Source organism: Equus quagga, chromosome 3 (genome assembly GCF_021613505.1).
Source record: "Equus quagga isolate Etosha38 chromosome 3, UCLA_HA_Equagga_1.0, whole genome shotgun sequence".
NCBI classification, from domain to species: domain Eukaryota; kingdom Metazoa; phylum Chordata; class Mammalia; order Perissodactyla; family Equidae; genus Equus; species Equus quagga.
The window spans coordinates 73,469,612-73,494,276 of record NC_060269.1 but is presented as its reverse complement, the minus strand read 5'-3'; the positions used below and the strand labels follow the sequence as shown (position 1 = coordinate 73,494,276).

Genomic DNA, 24,665 nt, shown 5'->3' with positions numbered 1-24,665 from the left:
TGCATCTTAGCAGGAGAAAGGAGGGGAGGGAGCCAGGTGGCTGTGAGTGTCCATTCCATGCCAGCCCCTTTGCATTAATGACTTCTAAAGATAATCCTCAAGACATCTCTGTAAGGTACGTATCTAACCCCAATTTTACAATGAAGAAACACAATCCGAATATGAACACCCCAGATTCAAATCCAGGTCTATCTGATTCCAGAGGTGGTTCTTTAACAACATTTGAGTCCTTTGAGGAAAAGATGCTATATTTAAAAGAGAGAGAGAGAATCCATACAAATCTGTGCAAGGATGATGCATCATCATGTGCCCCAACCACAATGCAAAATGAACCCAGTGTATTGCTAAAAGGATGTTGCTTAGATGTTAACATGCCTTGACTCTCCCCCTAGGAACATTAGGCTAAGATGCTTAAATATGAATTATTCATGGACTGGAGGTCACTGAGTGCATCTCTTTCTCTTTCTTATTTTGTGCTTTTGGGGAGAATTTTCTTCCTGATTTGTGCTTCCAATGGGCTGGGGAGGCACAGAAGTCAAGAGGAGATGAAACTAAAATTCTGTTTATTTTCTTAAGGATCACAGAATTTAGAGCTGGACGATACCTTAAAGATCACCTAAGTAAATCACCCAAGTTGCCATCTTCGTTAAACCCCTCCAATGTGAGCCTCCTCCCTGTGCCCCCGCTGTGGCTGCTGCTGGGTCCACACACCAGTCCCAGGGGCCCCAAGTTCCTGCCCATTGGTTCTCTAGGTTCATTGGTCGGTTTTGGGCTTGAGGAAGATGCTGCGGAGGGGCTTGAAATTAAATGGATTCCATTCCCCATCACTATGGATTCCCTTATATCTGCAATAGCCTGCTTCCATTACCCTGGACAGGTGGCTAGTTCCACAAATTGCTCAAGCTTCCTAGAATGAGAGGGAGGAAAGGGCTGAGAGAGCATCTGCTCACTTCCATCAACTCGCTTTTCCCTATCTCTTTCCAAATTGATCCTCTATTGAAATATCACAACAGCCCTCAAGGAACAAAGATATGTGTTCATCAAAGAATCACAATTCTTGAGCATTGGTTACATGCCAGGCACTGAGTGGTCATTGTTCATTATCTCATATTACTTGTTCAAAAATCCCGTGAAGTAAGAATTTTGTCCCTGTTTCACAGATGAGGAAACTGAGGCACACATAAAGCACTTAATCACAGGATCTCCTGATCCCGGTAACATGTTTCAATCAACCACAGTTGCAGCAGGGGACGGGGTGGGTAGGGTGTCTCTCTCGCACTTAGTCATGAGGGGTTCCAGGCTGACAGTCACTCTTCCTCCCACCCTTGGCTCCCAAGGTCTTGCTGGGGGTGATGGTCCCTGACAGCTGGAAGGGGACAGGAGCATAGAGGAGTACGTGTGGGAGTTTGCAATGGGTCACTTCCTCTCACGTTGCACTGGAGGAAAACTTCAGTCCCAGGGATGCACCAAGAGCAGGGAGGCTGTCTGGGTAATCTACTTTTGTTCCCAGTATTAGGAGGGGATTGATTTTGGTGGTGAACAGGTCCCAGTTGGTGGGATAGATCAAAATTCCTTACCCAACTGATGGAGGCTGATGCTGAAGGTTCTTTCTAGTTCCAACATGTATGCAAACATTCACTCGCTCCAAAAGTCAGCTGCAATCGTGGCAAATGGCCATGAGAAGGGTGAAATCACTTCCCGGGATTAAGAAGGACAGGTGCATTGTAAGGACAAAGTCCCAGTTTCTCCTAAAGAAGTCCTCGGAGATGACTGAGGGTGTTGGCTCAGGGAGGAGGCAGAGAGTTCCAGCAGCAGGCTTGTTGCCTTGGCGCTGACTCCACGAGGACTCCTGCTCTCCAGCCACCATGGTCTGTAGTTCCTTAAGTGCAGCCCAAGAGACCTCGGGCTTGTTGATGCAGAGAACCTCGATTCCCGTTTCTCAGACGAATGAGAAAGGGGCCGCAGTTGGTTCTTGGGGAAATAATTCTCTCCAGGAGAGAAGAATAGCAGAGGAAACAGAATTCTCTAGGAATCTCTTCTCCCAGGATTCCTTGTTGGGACCCAGGAAGCAGAGTCAGAGCTGAAGACAGTGAGAGCAGACCTGGAGGCTGCCGTGGGCATGCATCAGCTCGGGGAGGTGATGGGTGATGCTGGGGACTAGACAGCCGGGTTGCTAGGTCTGTTCTCTGGCCAAAAGAGAGATTTTTTTTTTCATTTCAAAACTGTTTTGCAGGTCTTCCCTTTCCTAAGGGAAGAGTGTACAATTTGTTATTTTTGCTTCAAAAACTTAAACAAGAAACTTCATACCACGGATTTTTCTTCTTTAGCAGGAAACCTGTTTATCACTTTGTTCAAATGTAAATGTTCCTTTTTGCTTTTGAAATAAATTTTCTTTTGTAACTTTGGAAAAAAAAGTTAAAAAAAAAACGAAAACAAAACTAACCCTTTAAACACGAATGCTTTCATTTACAGAATATTTTCAAATATTTATTCTCATAACAACCCGAGAGGTAAACAGGGAGGGGTATTAATTCCTGCCGTTTTCCACAGAATGGCAGAGATGCTGATTTACCGGGACCCCTGGCTTAGCCAGAGTGAGCGCTGGTGCGCTCGGCTGGCTGGGCAGCCACCACCGAGGGCGCTCCTGGCTGCGCGAGGGGACGGTCGCACGGACGTGCTCCGAGGGAGGGCGAGCTCAATGAGCAGGCCCTGGAGGTGACAAAGCGGCAAACCGGCGTCCCACCCACAAATGGACTGGCAGCGCACAGTGGGGGCACAGGTCCCCGCAGAGCCCCGGAGGGAGCCCGGGAGTCCCGCTTTCTCCTCTTCCTGCCGATTCCTCCGGCCCCACTCTCCTTTTGCTTTAGGGCCCTCAGCAGCTTCTCAACACTCGGTTCTGCCATTTCCTTGTGCCCTCCCTTCCCCCAGCAATTCAAGCCAGGGCCTCCAAATGCTCCCGAGGGCCACCCTGCTAACGCAGAGTCCTGCCTCCCAGCGGAAGCAACGCTGGCCAGAGGCCACAGGCCACGTGTCCCCGTGAAGCCTCCACAGCTCCGCCGCCACGGAGCAGGGCTGCGCGAAGGATTGTCCCTGTCTCCTCCTCAGGTCCCACCCTACCCCTCCCCATCACTGCCGGGGACTGCTGCCCAGGGCTCGCTTTGCCTCCCCACAGACGGGACCCACTTGCTCAGGACGTGTTTATGCGCCCCTGGGCAAGCGGGCGATTCAGCCTGATGCCCAAGCAGTGGTTGCCAGCTCCTCCTGCCCAGTTCTGATATCGGAAGGTCAAAGCCACCCTTCTGCCCTGACTTCCTTCCTACCTCACAAACGCACGCCTTGAATGATGATCAACATACACAGCACATGGGCCAGGGGCCATTTGGTTCTGAAAGGCAAGGAGACCCCAGGTTTAAAGCTTCAAGAAAGAATCTGTGGGCAGGGAGTCACCACAGACGCACATGGCCACCCCCATAGGCAGAAGAGGCCTGCTGGGCCTGGGAAGATGCCTCCATCACGCTCTTTGTCACCGGAACATCGTTCCTCTCTCCAAATTATGCCCAAGCTCACACTTCAGTCCCTTCCTTACTGCTCTCTGCTACAGCGGCTTTCTCCTGTCAACAAAAATAACCAATCTATAAATGAAAATTTGGGTGAGTTTATTCTGAGCTGAAATCTGAGGATTATAACCCGGGAGAGTCTTTCCACAGAGGAACGGAGCACTCCAAAGAAGTGGGGGTACACAGGGTGGTTATATACCTTCAAAGAGGGTGTTTCACATATGATTGAAATGTCCCTCCCACAATAGTCACAAGATTGCCCTGTCGGCACAGCACTTGATGGACACAGCAGGTAGTGGGTCTGCTATCTTGGTGGGCGTAGCAGGAGGCAAGTCTATTGTCTTGAGCTGGGTGGTCACAGGTGGGCGCTGCAAGCAATCAGTTCCTAGCCCAAGGAAAGATGCTTAATCCTTAAAGAAATGCCAATGTTGGGAGGGGAAGAGAAGTTGTACCATATCTCAAGGGCCTTTGTTCTTGCCATGGGGAATCTCTAAAGCAGATATACAATGCATGCTCAACAGCCACGGTCATGCCCTTTTGGAAAGACAAGGTCAGGCCGAATTAGGTTTACACAAAATGGCTTCCTCGTATACTCTAATATATCCTATTACTTGCCATTTTTATTTGTCACTCCCCATCAGTCATCTGTTCCGCAGGCTTTGCGCCAACTTTTCACAGATCCATAGCAATTAAATTGGCATTAAAAATCATTCAGATGTTCCCCTTTTTCCAAGGTAGCAATGATGGAGGAAAATCAAGTAAACAGAAGGGCAGAGAGAGAAAAAGTTGCTCTGCGGGTCTAACCCCTATCCTCAGCCAGCTGGTGCTGGAGCCCTAGAGCCTGAGGGCCACCGCAGCTCCTCCCTCCCACCCGCCTGCCCTCTCTCTTTCTCTCCCTTTCTCTCTCTCTCCCCGCCTTTCTCTTTCTCTCTCTTTCTGTTTCTTCCTCCCTTTCTCTTTCTCTCTCCCTCTCCCTCTTTCACTTTCTCTCTCCCTCCCTCTCTCCCCTCTTTCTGCCTCCATCCCTCCCTCCCACTTGCTTTCTTTCTTTAAAGCCCCATGCATTCCAGGGCATTCCAGCTGGCACCCAGTTCTCTGAAGCCGGGAGAGGGGGTAGGGCTGGACGCCCTGCAGGCTCTTCCTTAGCCGCTTCTCCAGCCTGGCCTTACTCCGGGCAGCCTCCTGGAAATCAGTGCCCCCGAGCAAGCCCACCCCTACAGCCCCACTTCCTGTGCCCTGGGGCCTCTGCTAGAAGTAGAGTTTTGCACAATCACCCAACAGCTGTGTGCCTCTTGCTACTCAACTTTTCTGCTTCAATAAAAGTGGAAAGAGGTTTACAGAAAAGGGGAATTAGAAACTTCTTTGGCTTTCTGCCTGGATGTTTCTTCTTCAACTCAGGTCACAGAAGCCTGATGATTATTTTCCCTTAGTAGAGAAGACCTAAATTGTCCTTTTTCTTTGGCAAGGACTACGTGAGAGCCCTAGGCCCGAGCCTGGCACTGCGGCCAGCCTTACCCTTCGAGGAGTGGTCATCATAAGCCAGCATTTACTGCACGTTTTCCCATCCTAGGCATGCACGTCCTTACCTTATTTACTCCTCACAACCCTACGAGATAGCAATTACTATTAACCCATCTTAAAGATAAGGAAACTGAGGCTTAGAGTTAAGTGACTTGTCCAAGTTGAGTACGTGTTGGAGCCAAACTGGCAAATTCGCTGATCCTGGGCTTCCGACTCTTTCTACTAATGCTCACGTAGCTACTGATAGAAAGCATTCTCAGAAACCCAGCGCCAGAGTACGTGCATCAGACTCTACTCCAGCAAACGCAGCAAAACCGACCCACTGGGATGGCAGAAGCGACTGCCCGCGGGGCCACACCTACCGCGGGAGAGCACTCTGGACATGACTGTTCTCTTACAGAAATCATGTGAATACAGCACATTTCTCTCCTTTGATAAACTGTTGTCAGTATATATTTTTGTCTATTCTGTACTTTCTTCTTCCTTTACAAATTCATTCTTTTCTGATATCTTTTTCCCCCTCTTAAAAAAAAATTTTGCCTCTATTTGCTTCATTTCACTATTGCTCCATGTGCTAAATGGGTGATAATGATTATGATGTCAAAACAGCATAACCACCATTTGCTCATCATTTCTTCCGTCCCAGACCCTATTTGTTTAGTCCTCACAACTACCTTTGAAGGTTAGAGATCATCATCTCCATTTTAGATGAGAAAACTGAAGTCCAGAAAGTCAAGTGGTTGTCCAAGGTCACATAGCCAGTAAGCCTCAGAACCTGGATTCTGCTCCTGTAAGTGTGGCTGGAAGCCCTGCCGTCTCTTGGACAAGATGGTCACCCCCAGGATGGTGTTCCATTTACAGCGCCCCTACTCAGTGCCTGCATTGCACCGAGCCTTTCAGCTAAATTTTTAATTTGTTCTTCAAGACCAACTCACAAGTTCAGTGTCATTATTTCCATTTTACCACAAGAAAACTGAAGACAGAAGTTAAATAACTTGATTAAGGTGACAGAGCTGGTAAGGGCACAATAGGGATGCAAATTCCGGCCAAATCAACTTCTAAGGCCACTTCACAGGGTGCCTGGCAGGAAACACTCTAGTTACTGGGGTGTGTGTGCTCCCTGTGCCCCGGCACCATCTCAGTAAGAGAGGACTTTCAACAGTGACGAGAAAACACACATTGCTTGTCAAGAATCTTCTGAGGTACAACCCTGAGTCGCAGTCCTTCACAAGGCTTTTACATAGACATTGAGATAACTCAACGCATAAATGAGGAAACCCTTAGACACTAAAGGACAGGCCTGGACTGTCTACATTAATTTTCTTTTCAGTCAATGGACCGTGACCTAAAACTTCTCAGTTTAAAACCAAAACGATTATCTAATTAGGTTTGATTTTAAAAAGCAAATTCTCAGTGCTGGTCCATTCCGTAACCACTTACGTAATTCTTCCTAGAGAAAACCCCGCAAATATTTTAGGCCAGATTCTTCAAACTCTCCCAGTTTACCAAGTAGAATAAAAACTTGGCCAGAGCCAAAGGGAAACTGACGGCCAGCACAGTGCTGGGCATAACTGAGTGTTTCCGGAATGATCAATAAGCACAGAGGAAATATCAAGTTGTCAATGCAATTTATGTAACTTTAAAATTTTGATTTAATTTCAAACTTACAGCAAAGTAGTAAAAACAGTACAAAAAAATTCCTACACACCTTTACCCACATTGGCTACTTGTTAACATTTTGCCCCATTTGCTTCATTATAAATGTAATTTTATAGACATGATAATGCACAATAAAACAATTTTATAGCAATTTATAATTAACCAATAGAAATGAAATTATTTGAACCCAAGCTAAAGCGAAACCACTCTGCTGCCAGGATCAACACATCTCGGTGTAACTCCCCGCCTCTGACTTGGGAGCTCGCTGGATTTACCCCAACTAAAGCCCGTACATCACCACAGGCGACAACCTGTCAGGACATCCAGCTCTTCCAAGTACGCAGAGTGGCATCCATCTCAATGTGAGCTCGTTTTTCTAAGGAGAATCACTCTAATGGCCTTTGAAAAGAGAATTTCTGATTGTTAAAACAATATTTTATAACAAAATCCATAAATGAAAAAAGAACCCTACCCCAAAAGTAATCAAATGTCAACCATCAAACCCCCACACTTTCCAGCAACAACTACCAACATGGCCACTGCTCAGAAATCCTTCTCCTGTGACATTTAAACCTCTATTTCCTCCAGAAATAATAACAGAGCAGTTTCACTTTGATCATTTGGTATTTCTCAAAGCTAACTAGGAAGGCTGGGGCCCTCACAGCCCTCCCCTGGGCCCGATGCCGCCGCGGTTGCAGCCGCGCGGACTCCCCTCCTGGGGTGGGCAGGCGAGACCCTGCGCTGGAGGCACTCCGGGAGAGGCCGTCCACACGGCTGCTTCAACTTGTCCCTGGGGCCATTGGCCCCAGGCGGTTCCTTGGAAATGCTTTATTCTGGAGTCCCCTGAAAAAACATGCTGGATTCCCTCAGTAAATATCGGTCAGGGAAGTCACTTGAAAAGATCGCTCCAGTTCACTCTTGCTGGTGGGTTTCCAAGGGTAAAATAACACAGTCCGCGTCTTCCCAGTCATGAGGAAGCCATTGTCACTGAATCTCCCGGGAATGCTTCCCACATCCAGCCAAACAAAGGGAGCGACAGCCGAGGTTTCTAGATCAAACACAAATGTGTCACCACACTGGGAGATGACGGCCTGAAAGAAAAAGATCAATGAAGTGAAGGATGCGAGCACAGCTCTCCATTCTCTCCATAGCGCCGCCAGCACACTTCCGGGCGCCTGACAAGGAACGCATTTCCTCCAACTCTGGGTCTACAACTGCTAACATCAGAGACTCCGGGCCCTCTGTCAGATACTAAAAAATACGTGAAAATTTATTTAAGGCTGTGGAAAATTACCAAACTGTAATCTCAAACCAAGTGTAGAAATATGTAGTCTCCAATTATTTAAGGAGATCATTTCACAAAAAGCTCAAAGCTTTACATCTTTTACAGTTTTTCTCAGGAAATCCTTCAGAGGGGGACATGTTCGCATAAGGACACACCTGGAGCTGGCTGCAGAGCACCCCCACGGAGCTCACCTTCCAGGCTGCTGGAAAGATGCTGACCCCAACAGCAGCCTGCCAGGCGCTTATAAAAGCTCGCCCACTACAGCTCCGCTGTGCCGCCCAGTACTGTAAAGTCACGTGGGCTGCACTCTCACCGTGTGCAAATCCCACACGACGTCACACGACGTCAGCAAAGGACAGCGCAGTTTACAGTCTCCTCACTGACCAGCCGAGGAGCACACCCCGCAGCGAGGCTGGGATGCAGCGGGCGGGCCGTGAGTCCGTCTCAGGGTGAGGGTGCATGGAGCGGGACCTGGCATTTAAAGCAGTGCATCTGTCATGAAACATGATCCCTCCACATGCACACACGCCATGCTGAAGGTGCAATGTTATGTGTGACATAAAGAATTTCAAAGGGCAATTTTTACTGTATATAATTTTAGCCTTAGATGGCATGCAGGGTTCTGAGTTATAAACAAGAAAACCTACTGCAGTAGAAGCAGAAAAGAAACATAAGAAACTGCATTAGGTAGCTCTCAGAGGGTGAGAGATTCAGGCTTGAAGGTGGATGTCACGTTCCCCAACCATGCCACCCAGCTGTGCCAGTGATGTCCCTACAGCCGTCGCCCAGCTGGCCTTCAAGGCTGCGGGGGAGGCCAGGCCACTGCTGCTCCAAGGTCAGGCCAGAGGGACAGCGGCACGGCTCGCTCCTGCTGGCTTCTTCCGACTGGACGCCCTCTCGCCGCATATCCGAGGGCAGACTGGGCTCGAGCCTGCACCCTGTCTTCAGGGAAACTGAGGAAACACGTTCCCAGCATCCCCCTCGGGAGAGCAACCTATACGCCAGGCCCACGTTAAGCCAGCAATGATGTTAACTATCGTTATTGTGATCATCATATCCCTTTAGGAAGGGCACGTCTCACTGAAATCCACAGAGGGTGGGACAAGGAAAGCAGCCCCCTTCACTCCCCCCGCGGTCGTCCCGAGGCATGAAGGCCTGCGAAGGAAAGAGAAGAACTGCGCTCGAAATCCTGCCTGAAGACCACAAATGTGTCTGCTCTGTAGTGTTATTTTCTCTGGAAAGAAGCTGTGTAAATGCTCGTCATTTCCTTCATATCTGCTCTCTATCAGTTGTTAACAGATAACTTAGGTTTCATTGTGTGAATATTCCATTATTAATTGGAAAAGATATGTTTTCAAGGATTAAGACTTTTTATAAGATTACGTCTAAAGCAAATGTAAAACATTCTCTCCCTTAAGCCCTCTCCATGAAGTAAAGTGTAAAACGAATTTAAAATTCACTAAAAATAGATAATAAAACTCTCAAGAAAAATATTTTCAATCACTGTGCATAGGAGGAAAAGGAAGGAGAGGGTTCCCACAGACTGGACAGATTCCAACGTCTCCAGCAGCACAATTTTTACAGCGACACATCCTGGTCATCCCATTTTTTTCTTGGCAATTATAAAGAGAGTTGGTCATTAAGCTACTTTGAAGCCATAAAGCAAAGAGAGTAGAGGAAAAATTATGAAAATTAATAGCCTCTACTTAAAAACTCAAAATCAGAGTACCTCCCTGGCTCTGATGCTCCCTGGCTGCAGGACCTTGCGCAACTTCTCCCAATGGTTTCCTCACTTGTCAGCGAGGAGGACAACACACCAGATCGTTGCAGTGAAGCCCCCAGGATGGAGCCTGGCACCACAGCGGAGCCCTCATGGTGATGACCCCGCAGTCTCTCCTTCCACTGCACCAGCCCCACGACGGAGGGCAGGCGGGACAGCAGAGTGGCAGGAACTGAAAACTTTGACATATACTAAATTAGAAATAAAGATCAGTGGCCAGCCCTGTGGCCTATTAGTTAAGTTCGGTGCACTCCACTTTGGCAGCCCAGTTTTGGCTCCTGGGTGTGGACCGACACTACTGATCAGCCATGCTGTGGCAGCGACCCACATACAAAATAAAGAAAGACTGGCACAGATGTTAGCTCAGGGCGAATCTTCGTCAGCAAAAAAAAAAGAAAGAAAGAAAAATCATGGTCTTTGCTTTCAGTGGGAAGGGGCTAATCTTCCCCAGGTCCTGGGTAAACTCGCTACCAAGCGGAAACTGTGCAAAAAGCAGGATGCAATGTGCTCCCCCAGAAGGAGGACAGCCCCGCAGGCCACAGGCCCCAGACCGCTGGTGCTTACAGTGATGTGTGCCTTGTGGAGTCCCACAGCCTCCTTCAGCGAGGACAGGAAGTGGTAGTTGGTGGGGCTCAGGAGTTGGCCGGCAGCTGACAGGTGAAAGGAAACCACACAGCGCTGCCGGGTGCACTTCCCACATGTCTTCAGCAGCCTGGGCACCGGCTCCTCGTAGAGGAGAGTGGCCTTGCCCGCCTTCATCACAAGACTCCTAGTGCGGCGCGAGCACAGAGGCTCCAGGGAACTCCACGAGTGCAGTCTCACCTGGGGGACAGGGCGGAACCAAACATGCTTGGTGACTGTGTATTTCGAGAAGAGCGGTAGTAATAACAGACGGAGGTCAGAATCGCAGACCTGGTTTGGAGATGGAGGAAGCTGGTTGAACCCAGCCCCACCAAGCACTAGTGATCAAGTCACTCCACGTCCCAGGCCCCGTCTCTTCACATGTAAAAGCAGAATAACCACAGCGCTAACGTCCAAGCTGTTGCAAGGAAGAAATAACAGAATCCGTGGACGGCACGGGACCTGGCGCGCTGGCATTATTCCGTCAAATGAGCTATTTTCAGTGTGCTCCAAAGAGCAGCCCCCAGACTGCAGTTCCCCCCCTCTCTCTACCTGGCTTTGTTTTAAATACGAGGCTATTTTCCACACGCCCACTCAGAATAATTGTACTGATTTCCACTTTAACTTACCACTTTTAACAATTTCTTTTTATAAAGTTAGGCTATCTCCAAGTTCTCATGATCATAAATAACTTTACATTTAAGTGGCACCTTATAGCTAATTACTCGCTTTCATCTAATTATTTTATTCACTGCTCATTGAAATCTTTTAAGAAGACAGGCTGATGATAGAAGATAACATTCTACAGATGAATGCACTGAATCACCGAGACTTTAAGGTGTCAGGTCACGGAATAAACGGCAGAGTATTACCGTGAATGTAGGTATTCTGACTCCAAGGAGAGCCCATTTTCTGATACAGATACTAGAAACATTTTGATACAAATTAATTTCTCTTTTCTTTTTCCCAAAAGAAATAGAACCAAATAACTAAAGAAATAATCTAAAATTCTTCCTCTGTCTTAGACAGAAAAAACTCCAAGAAGCTTACAGTGAGTGTCAAGTTGCAGTCCGAGCGAAGGTCTGACACGCCATAGATGAAAAACACATCTTGATTCTCGAAGCCCACGGGCAACAGCGGAGCGAAGAAATGCCGAGCAAAGTAATGAAGCATCTTCCACTTTCCTCCATACTCTAAAAATAGCCAGGAAAGTGAGGAGATGGGCAGGGTCAAGCAGTAAGAGTCGCATCCACACGGGCCAGCTGTGTGTGACTCTGCACGATCGTAGGGGCTGAGTGTAGGAGGGGAGCCAACAGTGGTGGGAACCCACATTTGCTGAGGGCCAGGAGCATCCCGGACAGTATCTCATGTCATCCTCACAACACCTGGGTGAAGCAAGTATTCACACCCCACTCTACAAAGGAGGGAACAGCGGCACTGGAGTTCAGTGGCACAGGCCGCAGGCAGTAGGTGGAACTCAGACTGCCTTCCAACCAGCACACCCGCACGCGCAGCTCTGCTCTGGGAGCTCAAGGCACCAAGGTTCCTGTTGACTACATACACATAGAAAAAGAAAGCAGGAGCACTGGCAGCGCACACCTGTTACAAATATTCATCTATAAGAGTTATTTAGAAATAACTCTTATAAGTCTCCTGTCCCATAGGCACAAAATCCTCTGAGCAAAACAAAACCACCACCATCACAAACACGGCTGGCAAAGGCAGACTGGAGAACAGCCAAACTGATGACAATTCACGACAGTTCCTCAACACAATTAGCAGTGTCCTGGAGAATTCTGTGCCCTGCTGGCATGTCTAGTATGCTAAACCCATAAATTAAAAAAAATTTCAACATGCCTCTATTTTTGAAAGCAGATCCTTGCCCAAAAAGCACTGCGTCACTGAACAAGTTCCAAGCGAGAGCGCACGCCAGCTTCAGAACTCGCAGGGTAGCCGTGAGAGGGAGGAGCGGGCTTTTGAAGTTCAGATAGAAATGATTTCTGTAGGTCTTGCAAAATTTCAACTCTCAGCACTTCAATCCCAACTCCTAGTATTTCCCCCTAAAAACAATGATGCAGAGAAGGGTGGGGAGAGGCCTTTCTTCTTAGATCTATAAAATGAAGTAGAACTTCCATTTGGAAAGTTTTCTCATAAAGGGAAGATGGCTCAGACCTGAGGTAAGTCCCCTACATACTCTCACATGTCATGTCATATCCATTACCACGGAAAGGCTTCAAATGTGTGGATCCAGCGATCAAGGCCATAAACAGGAAGTGAACTCAGGAGAACGGGAATTGAGGCAAAAGGCCTCAATGACACATACCCTAGCTACTAATCAGTGACACGGTCTGGATGCCAACATAATCCTCCACATAACCGGCTAAGAATGCTCTGTGACTTCTGGCTTTGCCATTAGCTCTGTAAGGGTCCAAGTTTATGAGCCAAGCAAAACTCCCAGGTGGATTTTTGTACTTGCAAAATTATAACTATAACTAAGACTAACTTTTTAAAAAAGAAATATATAAGAATCTATAGATTCCAAGTAGCTACTGATCCCTTTAAGGTATCACCATTTCGGCTGAGAAGAGGGGACACATATCTCCCCACCCTCACCTGAACAGGCTGTAAGCACCAGAGCGATTGAGCTGATGAAGCAGAATTCAACAGGGGTCATGAGGCTGCCCAGAGAAGGAGCAGATGCAGCATAACTTGTCACAGCTTCTCCCTGGCACCGTTGTGTGTAACAGGTCCAAGGAGACAGTGACCTCTCCATGGAGGCACTGTCCTGCTTCAGTTTAGAAAACAGCAAATTCTTGCTGTGCTATCACACTCTTGCGCTGGGGTTCACCCACTCCTTCTGAAGAACTCGTTCAAATGGTCTGTATACGGTCCTTCAAGGGGAGAATTACAGAAACTGGGCTCTCCCACTTCTTGAACCAAACTGAGAAATCCACACCTCGTCCGCAGACAGACGCGGGGTCAGGGTCCAAGCGCCTCTGCCCAGTTTTCAGCATCCCAGAAAAGCTACTCCCACAGTCTACCCTGATCCTCATCAATACCCTCTTATCCGGATGGGGTCGATAAAGAGTTTTCTCAGAGAAACTTGACCAAAACTCCAGCTCTAAGCACAGTGCACGGGGAGAACTCCTCGGGACTCGCATTCACAGCCGGTGTAAGAGCCTCACTCAGGAAAACGGCGTTTTTACTTTATGGCCTTACATCACTTTTGACCCCAAACTTTTGCTTATATTATTATCTGAACTTTGCTTCAAATCACCTCTAGTGAAGGCCAGAGATTCCTTCTTACTCCTTAATGTTTTTTAATGTACCAAAACAGACTAATTCAAACTGTAAGTACCATGCCAGTCATCTCACCTGTGGCTAGCCAAACCGGTTCAACTGGTAAGCCTTGCTACCTGGATTTCTCACTCAACTAACTCTGCCCTCTCTCCCCCATCCAAGAAAGATGACCTTACGGACTTGAAGGGGAGCCAGAGAAACGGACATTTTAATACTTAGCTAGGCCAACCTTCCATTTGGCTGAATTCTCCTAAACAGAAGAAGAGATGCTTAAGTAAATGCTCCTTTTGCCCCAGAAATTCCTCTTAAATAAATTCAAAATTCTGAGCAATAATAGTAAGACATGCGGCTGAGATCGTCATGCATGAATCTACCCTTCGTTAGCCTGCTGCTGTGACATTGCACAGCACAGAATTCATAAGGAGGCTGCCTCCAAGGCTCCTGGAAGGACTGTGAAGGCGGGTGGGGCGGCTGCGGCTCACAGCTGGAGTTCTGCTTTGGCTCCTCTGGGCCCTGGGGCTCCGTGCTGTCTCAGGGCTTCTCCTCGCAGGAAGTGCTTTCTCTCAGAGAACGCCGCAACACTCACCTAGGGAAGCCCAGGAGGGAGCCTGCCAGATGTCATTCAGCTGCCAGTACAGCGCCCCCATGGTGTGGCCCTCTCCTTGCACCACCTGGCTGCGGCTGCGACGGTAGAACTCCGTCTGTGTTTTGACACACTGGGCCTGCATCACCTGATTCCGGGAAAACAGCAAAACGCAGGTATTACTGTGTGATGTAGCTATCCAGATCAGAGAAGAGCAAAGGCCTGAGTTCTTATTTAAGCAAACTGGATAAATTAGGGAATTTTATTAGCTTTCTATATGCCATTATTATACCAGATCCAGAACTAGCCCCTTGGCATAAGAGAAGCTGTGTCTATACCAGCTGTTCTGTTTGGGAAGCTCAGTGATTGATGTATTATGGCACTGGGTGATCAAGGAAACAGGACAGTGTAAAGCTTCTTTGCTAAGATTTGCAGGCAATGATGGAAAACAAAGACTACCATCCCAGAGCAAATGCTGCCTGTAGCCAAACGCCAAGTTGTCTGCAGCAACACTAACACACTCATTGCTGTTTTAAAAGGAGTATTATTAGAAAAAAATGCTATAGGAAAAATAACTATTCTGAGTCTGATACTGTCCAATCTGTAACACCTTTTTTCTAGGCAATCGTTTTTATATCACAACTTTTGATAATGTAAAATTTCTCATGAACGCAATTCTTCCATTATAGCAGAACGGCTGGTAAACTGTAGCAGTGGGACGAGTGGATTTACTTCTTGTTTAAGAGGCACTAAAGAGCCTCATGCAGGATGCTTAATTACCGTCATCGTCACTGAAAAGTCTCTCTTTTATGGCTGCTGTTGCTGACACTGTGGGTGTCACGTGCTCTTAGCTTGGGGTTGTAGTGAGGAGGGGCTCATGAACGGGTCACCAAGGAGAACCTGGAGAGACGGTCAGAGCTGCAGGGATTCCTGTCAGAGAAAAGGATGGCCTTAGAGTAGGGCCTGGATCTTCAGAGGAAGAAAAAGAAGGATGCATATATGGCCACTAGAAGACTAAGCCCAGATGCCTTCCTAGAAAGCTGAAAAAGCTCAGATAAAAGCAGAACCTTTAGACAGAGGAAGTTACGGCTCACATGAGGCAGAGCCATAAAATTCCAGAAGGGAGAAGCAAGAAGAAATCATGTTCACTCAATAAGTGTTCAATAAGCATCTAGAGTATGTGTTGCCTGCCGGAAATGGTAAGCCCCTCTTCCAGCAAAAAAGACAGAGCCCACCATCGTGGAGCTTATTGGCTGTGGAGAAGACAGGCCTTAAGGAAAGAATCGCAGAGATACACGTAAACTTTTCACAGAAATAAGTGCTGAGAAGGGGAGGTGTGCAATCTTAGGAGCTTGGATAGTAGGGGAAATGAGTCCAGCTGAGGGGTGAGGATTGGCCTCTCAAAGAAGAGGAAAGGGAAAAGGAGAGAGCGCAGAACCTCGCGGCAGAAAGGACAATATGTGGCAAGAGGAGAAGGCAGAGGGAAGAAATGCAGCACAGAAAGGTGGCCTGAGCACAGAAAGCCGGGAGCAACGGAAGGGAGGCTGGGGAGACGGGGGCCCAGACCTGGGGAGGTTTTGGTGTGCGCCCAAAGGCAAATGGAAGTCACCAAGAGCTTATAAGGGAAAGGGTGAAGTGATCAGGTTTGCATTTCTAAAAGACAACTGTGACTACTGAAAGGAAAATAGATGCAGGGCGTTAGGTGGATTTAGGAGACCATAGAAAACTATTACCATCTTCCAGGCAAGAGGTGACAGCTGTGAGCAGACCAAGAATGCCCTTCTATTTAGGAACCAGGCCACCGGGACCACAGTGAGGACAGCAGGCGTAGACACACTAAGGGAAGTAAGGATCTCACAACCAGGGCGGCACCGGGCCCACTCACAATGACTACAGGGCACAGTCGGAATCTATTAGTCTAACCCTAAGTCAGGGAATGAAATAGAAAAACAGACCCAAGAGCTTTAATCCAAGTCAGTCACGCTAATATGCAATTAGACTCAGGGTCTCTAGGCAAGCTCCTTGTAAAAATACCAGTCTTGCCTGAAGTAAACAAAAAAAGAAAGAGATGTATCTACTTCTAGACCTGGATAGGTAGGCAGAGAGAAATTAAGTCCCTTGAGTAAGCATTCACATGTTTGTTGAGTTATTGTACAAAGTCAGTGTAGTGGAGTAACTTCTAGAAAGTTCAGTGAAGATGAAGCGAAATCTCAGCAGAAACAGATCCGAGGGCAGCACCAATTATCAATCCATGTCCGCTAGAGATTTTTACCTCACATCAGCATGGAAAGTAACTTTTATATACGTTTAAAAGATCTGATAATATCTGAACCCGCTTCAATCACCATGAGCCTCCAAATAATGCCCCCACCAACCAAGCTAAAACTGAGCCACGGGCACGAGGTCAAGCGAGCCACAGTCCTGGCCCCTGCAGCACACACACCCGAGGCCCTGAGTGACAGGAAATCTCTGTTCTCATCTCGAAATTCCTGACAAACCAGCCATTGCTTTACGGACTGTGTGTGAGGGAGCACGAGAGGAGAAACTGAGGAAGTCCTCATTGTCCCGATGGGCGACAACAGCGGGAGAGGGATTCCAGTCACCAGACACTCCAGAAGCTGCTGGCCCAGGCAGAGCACAGGCTTCCAACGGCACCACCGTTTGGGTGCCAGTCCACACCTCTGGGGCTCCCAGGATCTGAAGTGTCCGCACAGCCTGCGCCACTCCTGATACACCAAAGAAGCCAGAGAACCTGCAACATTCTCATATGACCCCCAGGGGCTTGGATCAGCGTCACAAAGAAGGAGGGTGTCACTCAAGAAGTTTGGGACTGGGAAGTACTGTCCTTGGATCTAGATTTATAAAGCAGAGTGAATAGGGAAAAAGTAAAAGTCAATGCTGAAGTGGGAACAAAACGCCAGTGTATCCCAGAGCAGGAAACTGAGACTTCTCTTTCAGACAAGATGAAAACGTGTGGGACAAAGCCCTCGCCCATGCTAACAGCTATGCCCGTGCTTAGCAAAGCCCTCACCTACGGAAATAGCTATTCTCCTGCTTAGCTGAGCTGATCCACGGACAACTAGATACTTTACTGATGGCCTTGGGAGAGGTAGTTTCTTTTTCTTCATGGTGAACTTAAGCTTCTTATCAGGGAAAAAAAATCTGATGAATGTCAAATTATTTACATCTCCCCAAATCCTTTTCTAACCCTTTATTAACATAAACTGTAACTCATATACATTTATAATTTTGTATTCCACTCCCACTTAATTTTCACATACAGTCATGCATTGCTTAATGATGGGGACACGTTCTGAGAAACGCATCGCTAGGCAATTTCGCTGTGTGCGAACGTCACAGAGTGCACCTACACAAACCTGGCAGCGTGGCCTCCTACACGTCACTACCTGGTGCAGCCTGTGCAGCATGCTGTGGACTGAACACTGCAGGCAGCTGTAACACAACGGCAAGCGTTTGTGTGTCTAACATATCTGAACAGAAAAAGTACAGCAAAAACATGGCAGAAAAGATAAAAAATGGCACACCTGTATCGGGCACTTAGCACGAATGGAGCTTGCAGGAGTGGAAGCTGCTCTAGGTGTCAGTGAGTGAGTGGGGAGTGACGTGAAGGCCCAGGACATCACGGGACACTACTTAGGCTTTATCCACACTGTCCACTAGGCTACTCTAAATTTATTGAAAAAATTTTCTTTCTTCAATAATAAATTACCTTAGCTTATTGTAAATTTTTCACTTTATAAACGTTTTAATTTTTTTAACTTTTTGGCTCTCTTGTAATAAACAAAAATATTTTCCTTCTCTACATCCTTATTCTATAAGCTTTTTTTCTTTTCCTTTTTTTTTTTAAGGATTGGCACCTAAGCTAACAACTGTTGCCAATCTTCTTTTTTTTCTGTTTCTTCTCCCCAAATCCCCCCAGTATATAGTTGTATATTTTAGTTGTGGGTCCTTCTAGTTGTGGCATATGGGACGCCACCTCAACATGGCCTGATGAGCAGTGCCGTGTCCGTGCCCAGGATCTGAACCAGCAAAACCCTGGGCCGCCAAAGCAGAGGGCACAAACTTAACCACTCAGCCATGGGGCTGGCCCCTATAAGCTTTTTTCTATTTAAAAAATTTTTTTTTTACTTTTTAAGCTTTTCTGATAAAAACTAAGACACATGGGCCAGCCCCAGTGGCCTAGTGGTTAAGTTCAGCACACTTTGCTTCAGCGACCGAGGTTCGGATCCTGGGTGCAGACCTACACCACTTGTCTGTTAGCGGCCATGCTGTGGCAGCAGCTCACAAGATTGGCAACAGATGTTAGCCCAGGGCAAATCTTCCTAAGCAAAAAAAAAGAGACACAAACACACACATTAGCCTAGGCCTACAGAGCATCAGGATCATCAAATCAATATCACTGTCTTCCTCCTCTACATCTTGTCCTGCTGGAAGTTCTTCAAAGGCAATAACAGCACGGAGCCGTCATCTCCTACGACGACAATGCCTTCTTCTGGAACACCTCCTGAAGGACCTGCCTGAGGCTCTTCTTGAGGGGCTGTCACTCTTTTCAGAAACACGTCCATGTGGTTTGCTTGGTTTGTGTTTTTTCCTCTTAGATTTGCTTGTGAGCAGATAATGCACCTTGAATGTCCCTCTCTATTAATGAAAACCTTTTGGTGTTGGGGTCTATGTTTTCAAACTTTTTAAAAAGCTTGTTGAGGTCTGCAAAAGCTTCTGCTAAACCCTTTACTGTAAAGTTTCTTGGGGGGTTTTCTTCTCCTGCAGTTTCCTTTTCTCTTGCCTCTTCTTCAACTATGCATTCCTCTTCCAGTTCCAACAACTCCTCATTGGCCAAATCCTCAGGAGCCACTCTAGGAGCTCTCAACATCATCCTCACCCACACGCAAGTTACAGTTGTTTCCATCTCAACCACAGCCTTGTTGATTTCTGCAACCTCCTCATCCTTGGCAAATCCTTGCAAGTCATGGACGAACCTCTTGAGTGTCTTCTTCCAGACGCCATTCATACACTCCCTGGAGACATCATCCTCAGCCCAAGCAAGGTTCTTGACGCCATCATAGATGTTATAATCCCTCCAAAATTGCGTGAGTGTCTTCTCTGTGTCTTCCTCAGTTGCAGCATTAGCCTGGGCAAAGGTCCTCCTCAGGCAGTAGGCCTTAAAAGCTGCTCTAACTCCTGGATCCACTGGTTGGATCACAGAGGTGGTGTTGGAGGGAGAAACAGCACTCTGATATTGGGATGAAGATCACCAATAAAGGAAATCTGTCCAGCAGTGTTATCAATAATAAGAAAAATCCTGAAAGTTATGTTTTTCTCTAAACAAAACTTATCCTTTCTCCATAGCAATGTCAGAGGGCATCTTGGAAGAGGAGCTGGGTCATCTATGACTTCTTATTGATCCTGTAGTGCACTGACAGTGTGAGCTTACCGATGTGCTTGAAGGCCCTGGGGTTCTCTCTGTGCCAGATCACAAAGGGTTTCAGTTTGTACCCTGTGACACTGCCCCACAAGCAGGACTGTTATCCTGTCCTTAGAAGCCCTGAAACCTGGCATTGTCTTGGCCTCCTTATGGATGAAAGTCCTTTCAGACATCTGTTTTCAGAACAGGGAAGTTTCATCCATATTGAATATTTGCTCTGGCAAGCAATTCTCCTCCACAATCAGCTTATCTAGAGTTTCCAAAAATTCTCCAGCTGCCTTCGCATCAGCACTCGCAGACTCAACTCTCACTTTCACATCATGTAATGAATAACGATTCTTGAATCGTTTAAACCACCCAGGGCTAGCAGTAAATTCAACATGGTAGTCAAGTCCAGGCCTTTCTTTCAACATCACAAACAAACTTTTTGCTTTGGCATGATCGTCATGGTGTTGAGAGGGATACCCTTCTGTGTCTGGTCTTCAATCCAGGTCATTAGAAGTTTCTCCATGTCTGATATGGGCCCTTCGCAAATTTTTCTTAGTCTCATTGACATCAATGCAGCAGATCCTTTAACAGCTTCTGTCACTTTGCTCTTGTTCTTTAGGATCATAGCTACGGTGGAATGTGACATGCCTGACTGGCGAGCAATAACCATCACTGATTTTCCACCTTCATAGCCCTTAATCACTTTTAATTTTGTTTCCAGGTCAATCACTCAATGTGGCCTCTTACTGGCAACATTAGCAGTGGATTTTGTATGGTTAGGGGCCACGATGAACAAAACAACACAAGATCAAATCAAGCACAAGAGAAAATGATGCAATCAAGAGACACGGGATGTATGAGGCTGCTGACGTGACAGCACGCTGTTTTACAGTGAAATTTTTTTTTGTAAGTAGAAAAGGTACACTCTAATAACAATAAAAAGTATAGTATAATAAATACATAAACCAGTCACATAGTCATTTATCATCACTATCAAATATCATGCGCTGTACATAACTGTACGTGCTATACTTTGATACGACTGGCAGGGCAGCAGTTTGTTTCCACAGCATCACCACAAACACTGCTACGCTACGACGTTACTGTGGCTATGACGTCACTAGGTGATAGGACTGTTTCAGCTTCATTATAATCTTACGGGACCACTGTTGTATATGTGGTCTGTCCTTGACCGAAACATCAACACACAGCGCATGACTGAATGTACATTTCCACGCGCTGGCACTTTCTATATATCTCCGTGCTTTAAATGGTGATATAGTTATACTATAGCTTGATCAATCATTCTCCAATTATTAGGCATTTGGTTTCTAGCTTATTTCTTTAAATACAAGAGCTAAAAACATTTTATGTTCAAATTAATTTCTTCACTTCTTGCGTTGTCTCATTTGGTAATAACACATGACAAATTTTAAAGGCCCTGGTGCACATTGCTATACTAGATTCCAGTCAAGAGGCTGCAATAAACTGGTGGCCTCCAGACTGAACTCAGACCCACACGGGTTAACTGGCCCACACAGTGGCTGTCTTTTGCTTCTTGTTGACATCGTCTAATGTCTGAAGTCAGGGCCTCTATGCTCCGTTTTGTCACAATTCCCAATAGTCCTACTCTCACCCATGTAAATTGGCCCCTTACTTGGCCCCTACAAACATTTGAGTTTTCTGTCCCTAAGCTATTTCAATTATCAGAACCACCTGCAAGATATATTTATTTCTGCATATCTATTCTAACCATTTCCTTGCTATAATTTATCTTCTCTGGTCTAATTTGTAAATATTAATAACCCTTTAGAATTTTTAAACTTAAAAAATTTTTTGAATGCAAACAGGACTCCTAACACTTGCCAGCAACGAAAGGAAAGAGCATTAGGCAAGCTCTAACTAGTAGCCTATCCTACCTGAACTCAGTGTGAAGGGGTATAACCAAGACTCTCAAGTGCTCCGGGCTCCAGCACGGTGCGCTGCACTCCACAGACAGACAGTGCCATGCCACTGACGTGGGTCTGGGTTTACCAGACCAGTGGTTGCCAGTCAGGGAGAATGAAGGACACTTTAGTTCCCTGGAAAACCTCAGGAACCGCCTCTCTCCCTTTAAAAACTGTACCTATATTTATACACTCACGCATCCTTCCCTACAGAGGGCAATCTTTACATGTAAGAGGGATTAAACGCTTAGTCATTTCCTAGGCTACTCAGTCCCACTGTTAGCAGACAAACCTTATTCTAGTTTCAAAAGTATGCCTATTTTCAGCAGCTTGCTTGGTGACACTTATGAAATCAGCCTCCCTAGAGAAACAGAAGATAGGTAAGGAGAAACCAGACTGGGCAGCAAGACACAGGTTGCAGTTCCAGCTTTGTCGCTGGGGTGGAGGCCACTGGCTGTCCACAAAACACATCCTCCCCATCCTCCAGAGAGACAGAGCTGGAGCTGGGCTGCCTGCCCAGAATCACAGCCCGACCCTGGAACCAGGAGAAGCCACACAACTGAGTTATCCTGACAGAGGATGGTCTATATACTTTATTTACTTAACACTATCCTGACGTAAGAACTGAGATATAATGCACACCATACAACTCACCCTTTCAGAGTTTACAATTCATTGGGTTTTAGTATAGTCACAGGTTGTACAACTCTCACCACTACCTAATTCCAGAATATCTTCACCACCCCAAAAAGAAACACTGTACCAGTAAATGGTCACTCCTCATTCTCCCCTCGACCCTGCTTCTGGAAACTACTAATCTACTTTCTGTCTCTATGGAATTGCCTATTCCGGACATTTCATATAAGCTGAATGATACAATATGTATGGATGGCCTTTGTGACTGGCTTCTTTCATTTAGCATAATGTTTTCAAGGTTCATCCACAATGTGGCATGTATGAGCATTTCATTCCTTTTTGTTGCTGAATACTATTTCAATGTATGCATTTGCCAGATTATATTTATCCATTTGTCAGCTGATAAACATTTGGATTGTTTTAACTTTTTGGCTATCATGAAAAATGCTGCTATGAACATTTGTGTACAAGTTTTTCTGTGAACATATGTTTTCAATTTTCTTGGATATATACCTAAGAATAGAATTTCTGAGTCCTATGTTTGGCTTTTGAGAACTGACCAGCTTTTCCACAGCAGCTGTACCATCTTCCATTTGCACCAGCAACATATGAGAATTCCAATTTCTCCACATCCTTATTGTGATAGTTAACTTTATGTGTGAACTTGACACATATGGGATGGGTCCGACTGGGATCATCCAATCCAAGGTTGAGGGCCTGAATGGAAGAGGAAGGGCAAATTCTCTCTCTTCTCTTGAGCTGGGACATCCAGCTTCTCCTGTCCTTGGACACTGGAGCTCCTGGTTCTCAGGCCTTCAGAGAGATGTCTATTCAAATCTTTTACCCATTTCTTAATTGAGTTGTTTTTTAATTATTGAGTTATAAGAGTTTTTTAATTATATTCTGGACATTAGATCCTCATTAGATATATAATTTGCATTTTTTTCACCCATTCTGTGGATTATCTTTTCACTTTTCTGATAGTGTTTTTAATTCTGATGAAGTCCAATTTATCTATTTTTTCTTTGGTTGCTTGTGCTTTAGGTGTCATACCTAAGAAACTGCTTCCCAATCAAAATTCACAGAGACTTACACCTATGTTTTCTTCTAAGAGTTTTATAGTTTCAGCTCTTACATTTGGATCTTTGATCCATTTTAAGTTAATTCTTGTGTATGAAAAAAAATTCATTCTTTTCCATGTGGATATCCAGTTCTCCCAGCACTATTTGGGAAAAACACTATTCTTTCTCCATTTTATTGTCTTGGCACCCTTGTAGAAAAATCAATTGACCATAGATGTGTGTGTTTATTTCTGGACTCTCAATTCTATTCAATCAATCTATATGTCTGGCCTTATCTCAGTACCACATCATCTTGATTACTGTAGCTTTGAGGCAAGTTCTGAAAGCAGGATGTATGAGTTTTCCAAATTTGTTCTTTTTTAAGATTGTTTTGACTATTCTGGGTGACTTGCATTGTCATATGAATTTTAGGATCACTTTGCCCATTTCTCCAAAAATGGTAGTAGGAATCTGGATAGGGACTGTGCTGAATCTGAAGATCAATTTGGGGAGCACTACCATCTTAACAATGTTAAGTCTTCTGAACCATGAACACAGGATGTCTTTATATTTCTTTAATTTCCTTGCACAATGTTTTGTAGTTTTCAGTGTGCAAGTCTTGCATCTCTTTGGTTAAATATATTCCAAAGTATTTTATTCTTTTCGATACTATTATAAATAGTATTGTTTACTCAATTTCATTTTAAATTGTTCGTGGCTTAAAATACAACTGATATTTGTAAATTAATCTTACAACCTGCAAAGTCGTTGAATTAATTTATTAGCTCCAACAGGTTTTTAGGCAGATTTTTTAATGGTTTTCTACATATAAGATCAGGTAATCTGTGACAGAGACTACTCCTTCCTTTCCAATTTGGATGCCATTTGTTTCATTTTCTTGCCTAACTGTCCTAGTTAATCTCATACAATGTTGAACAGAAGTGGCGAGAGCAGGCTGCTTGTCTTGTTCCTGATCTTAAGGGGAAAATTTTCTTTCACATTAAATATGATATCAGCTATGGGTTCTTCACTGATGCTCTTTTTCAGGTTGAGGAAGCTCCCTTCTATTCCTAGTTTATGGAATCTTTTTTCTCATAAAAGGGTGTTGAATTTTGTCTAATGGTTTTCTTTGTCTACTGAGATGACCATATGGTTATTTTTCCTTTATTCTATTTATGTGGTGTATTACCTTGGTTGACTTTCATTTCCTTATGCAATCTTGCATTCCTAGGATAAATCCCACTTGATTATGGTATATAAACTCTTTTACATGCTGCTGGATTTG

At 45.7% G+C, this 24,665-nt stretch overlaps 1 protein-coding gene across 3 annotated transcripts in view; it reads right to left on the bottom strand.

Moving 5' to 3' along the window:
* Window positions 1–6,689: 6,689 nt before the first annotated feature.
* MANBA (mannosidase beta) overlaps window positions 6,690–24,665 on the bottom strand; it is a 114,327-nt gene continuing 96,351 nt past the window's right edge. For 2 of the 3 annotated variants that reach the window (XM_046656848.1, XM_046656849.1), the window contains 4 exons: window positions 14,310–14,454; window positions 11,474–11,616; window positions 10,367–10,624; window positions 6,690–7,828 (listed from right to left, as the gene is read on the bottom strand). In XM_046656848.1, the coding sequence (XP_046512804.1) occupies window positions 7,604–7,828; window positions 10,367–10,624; window positions 11,474–11,616; window positions 14,310–14,454 (771 nt within the window). In that variant the 3' untranslated portion in view covers window positions 6,690–7,603. The remainder of the gene's footprint in view (window positions 7,829–10,366; window positions 10,625–11,473; window positions 11,617–14,309; window positions 14,455–24,665) is intronic. The other variant, XM_046656850.1, reaches the window with a different exon arrangement.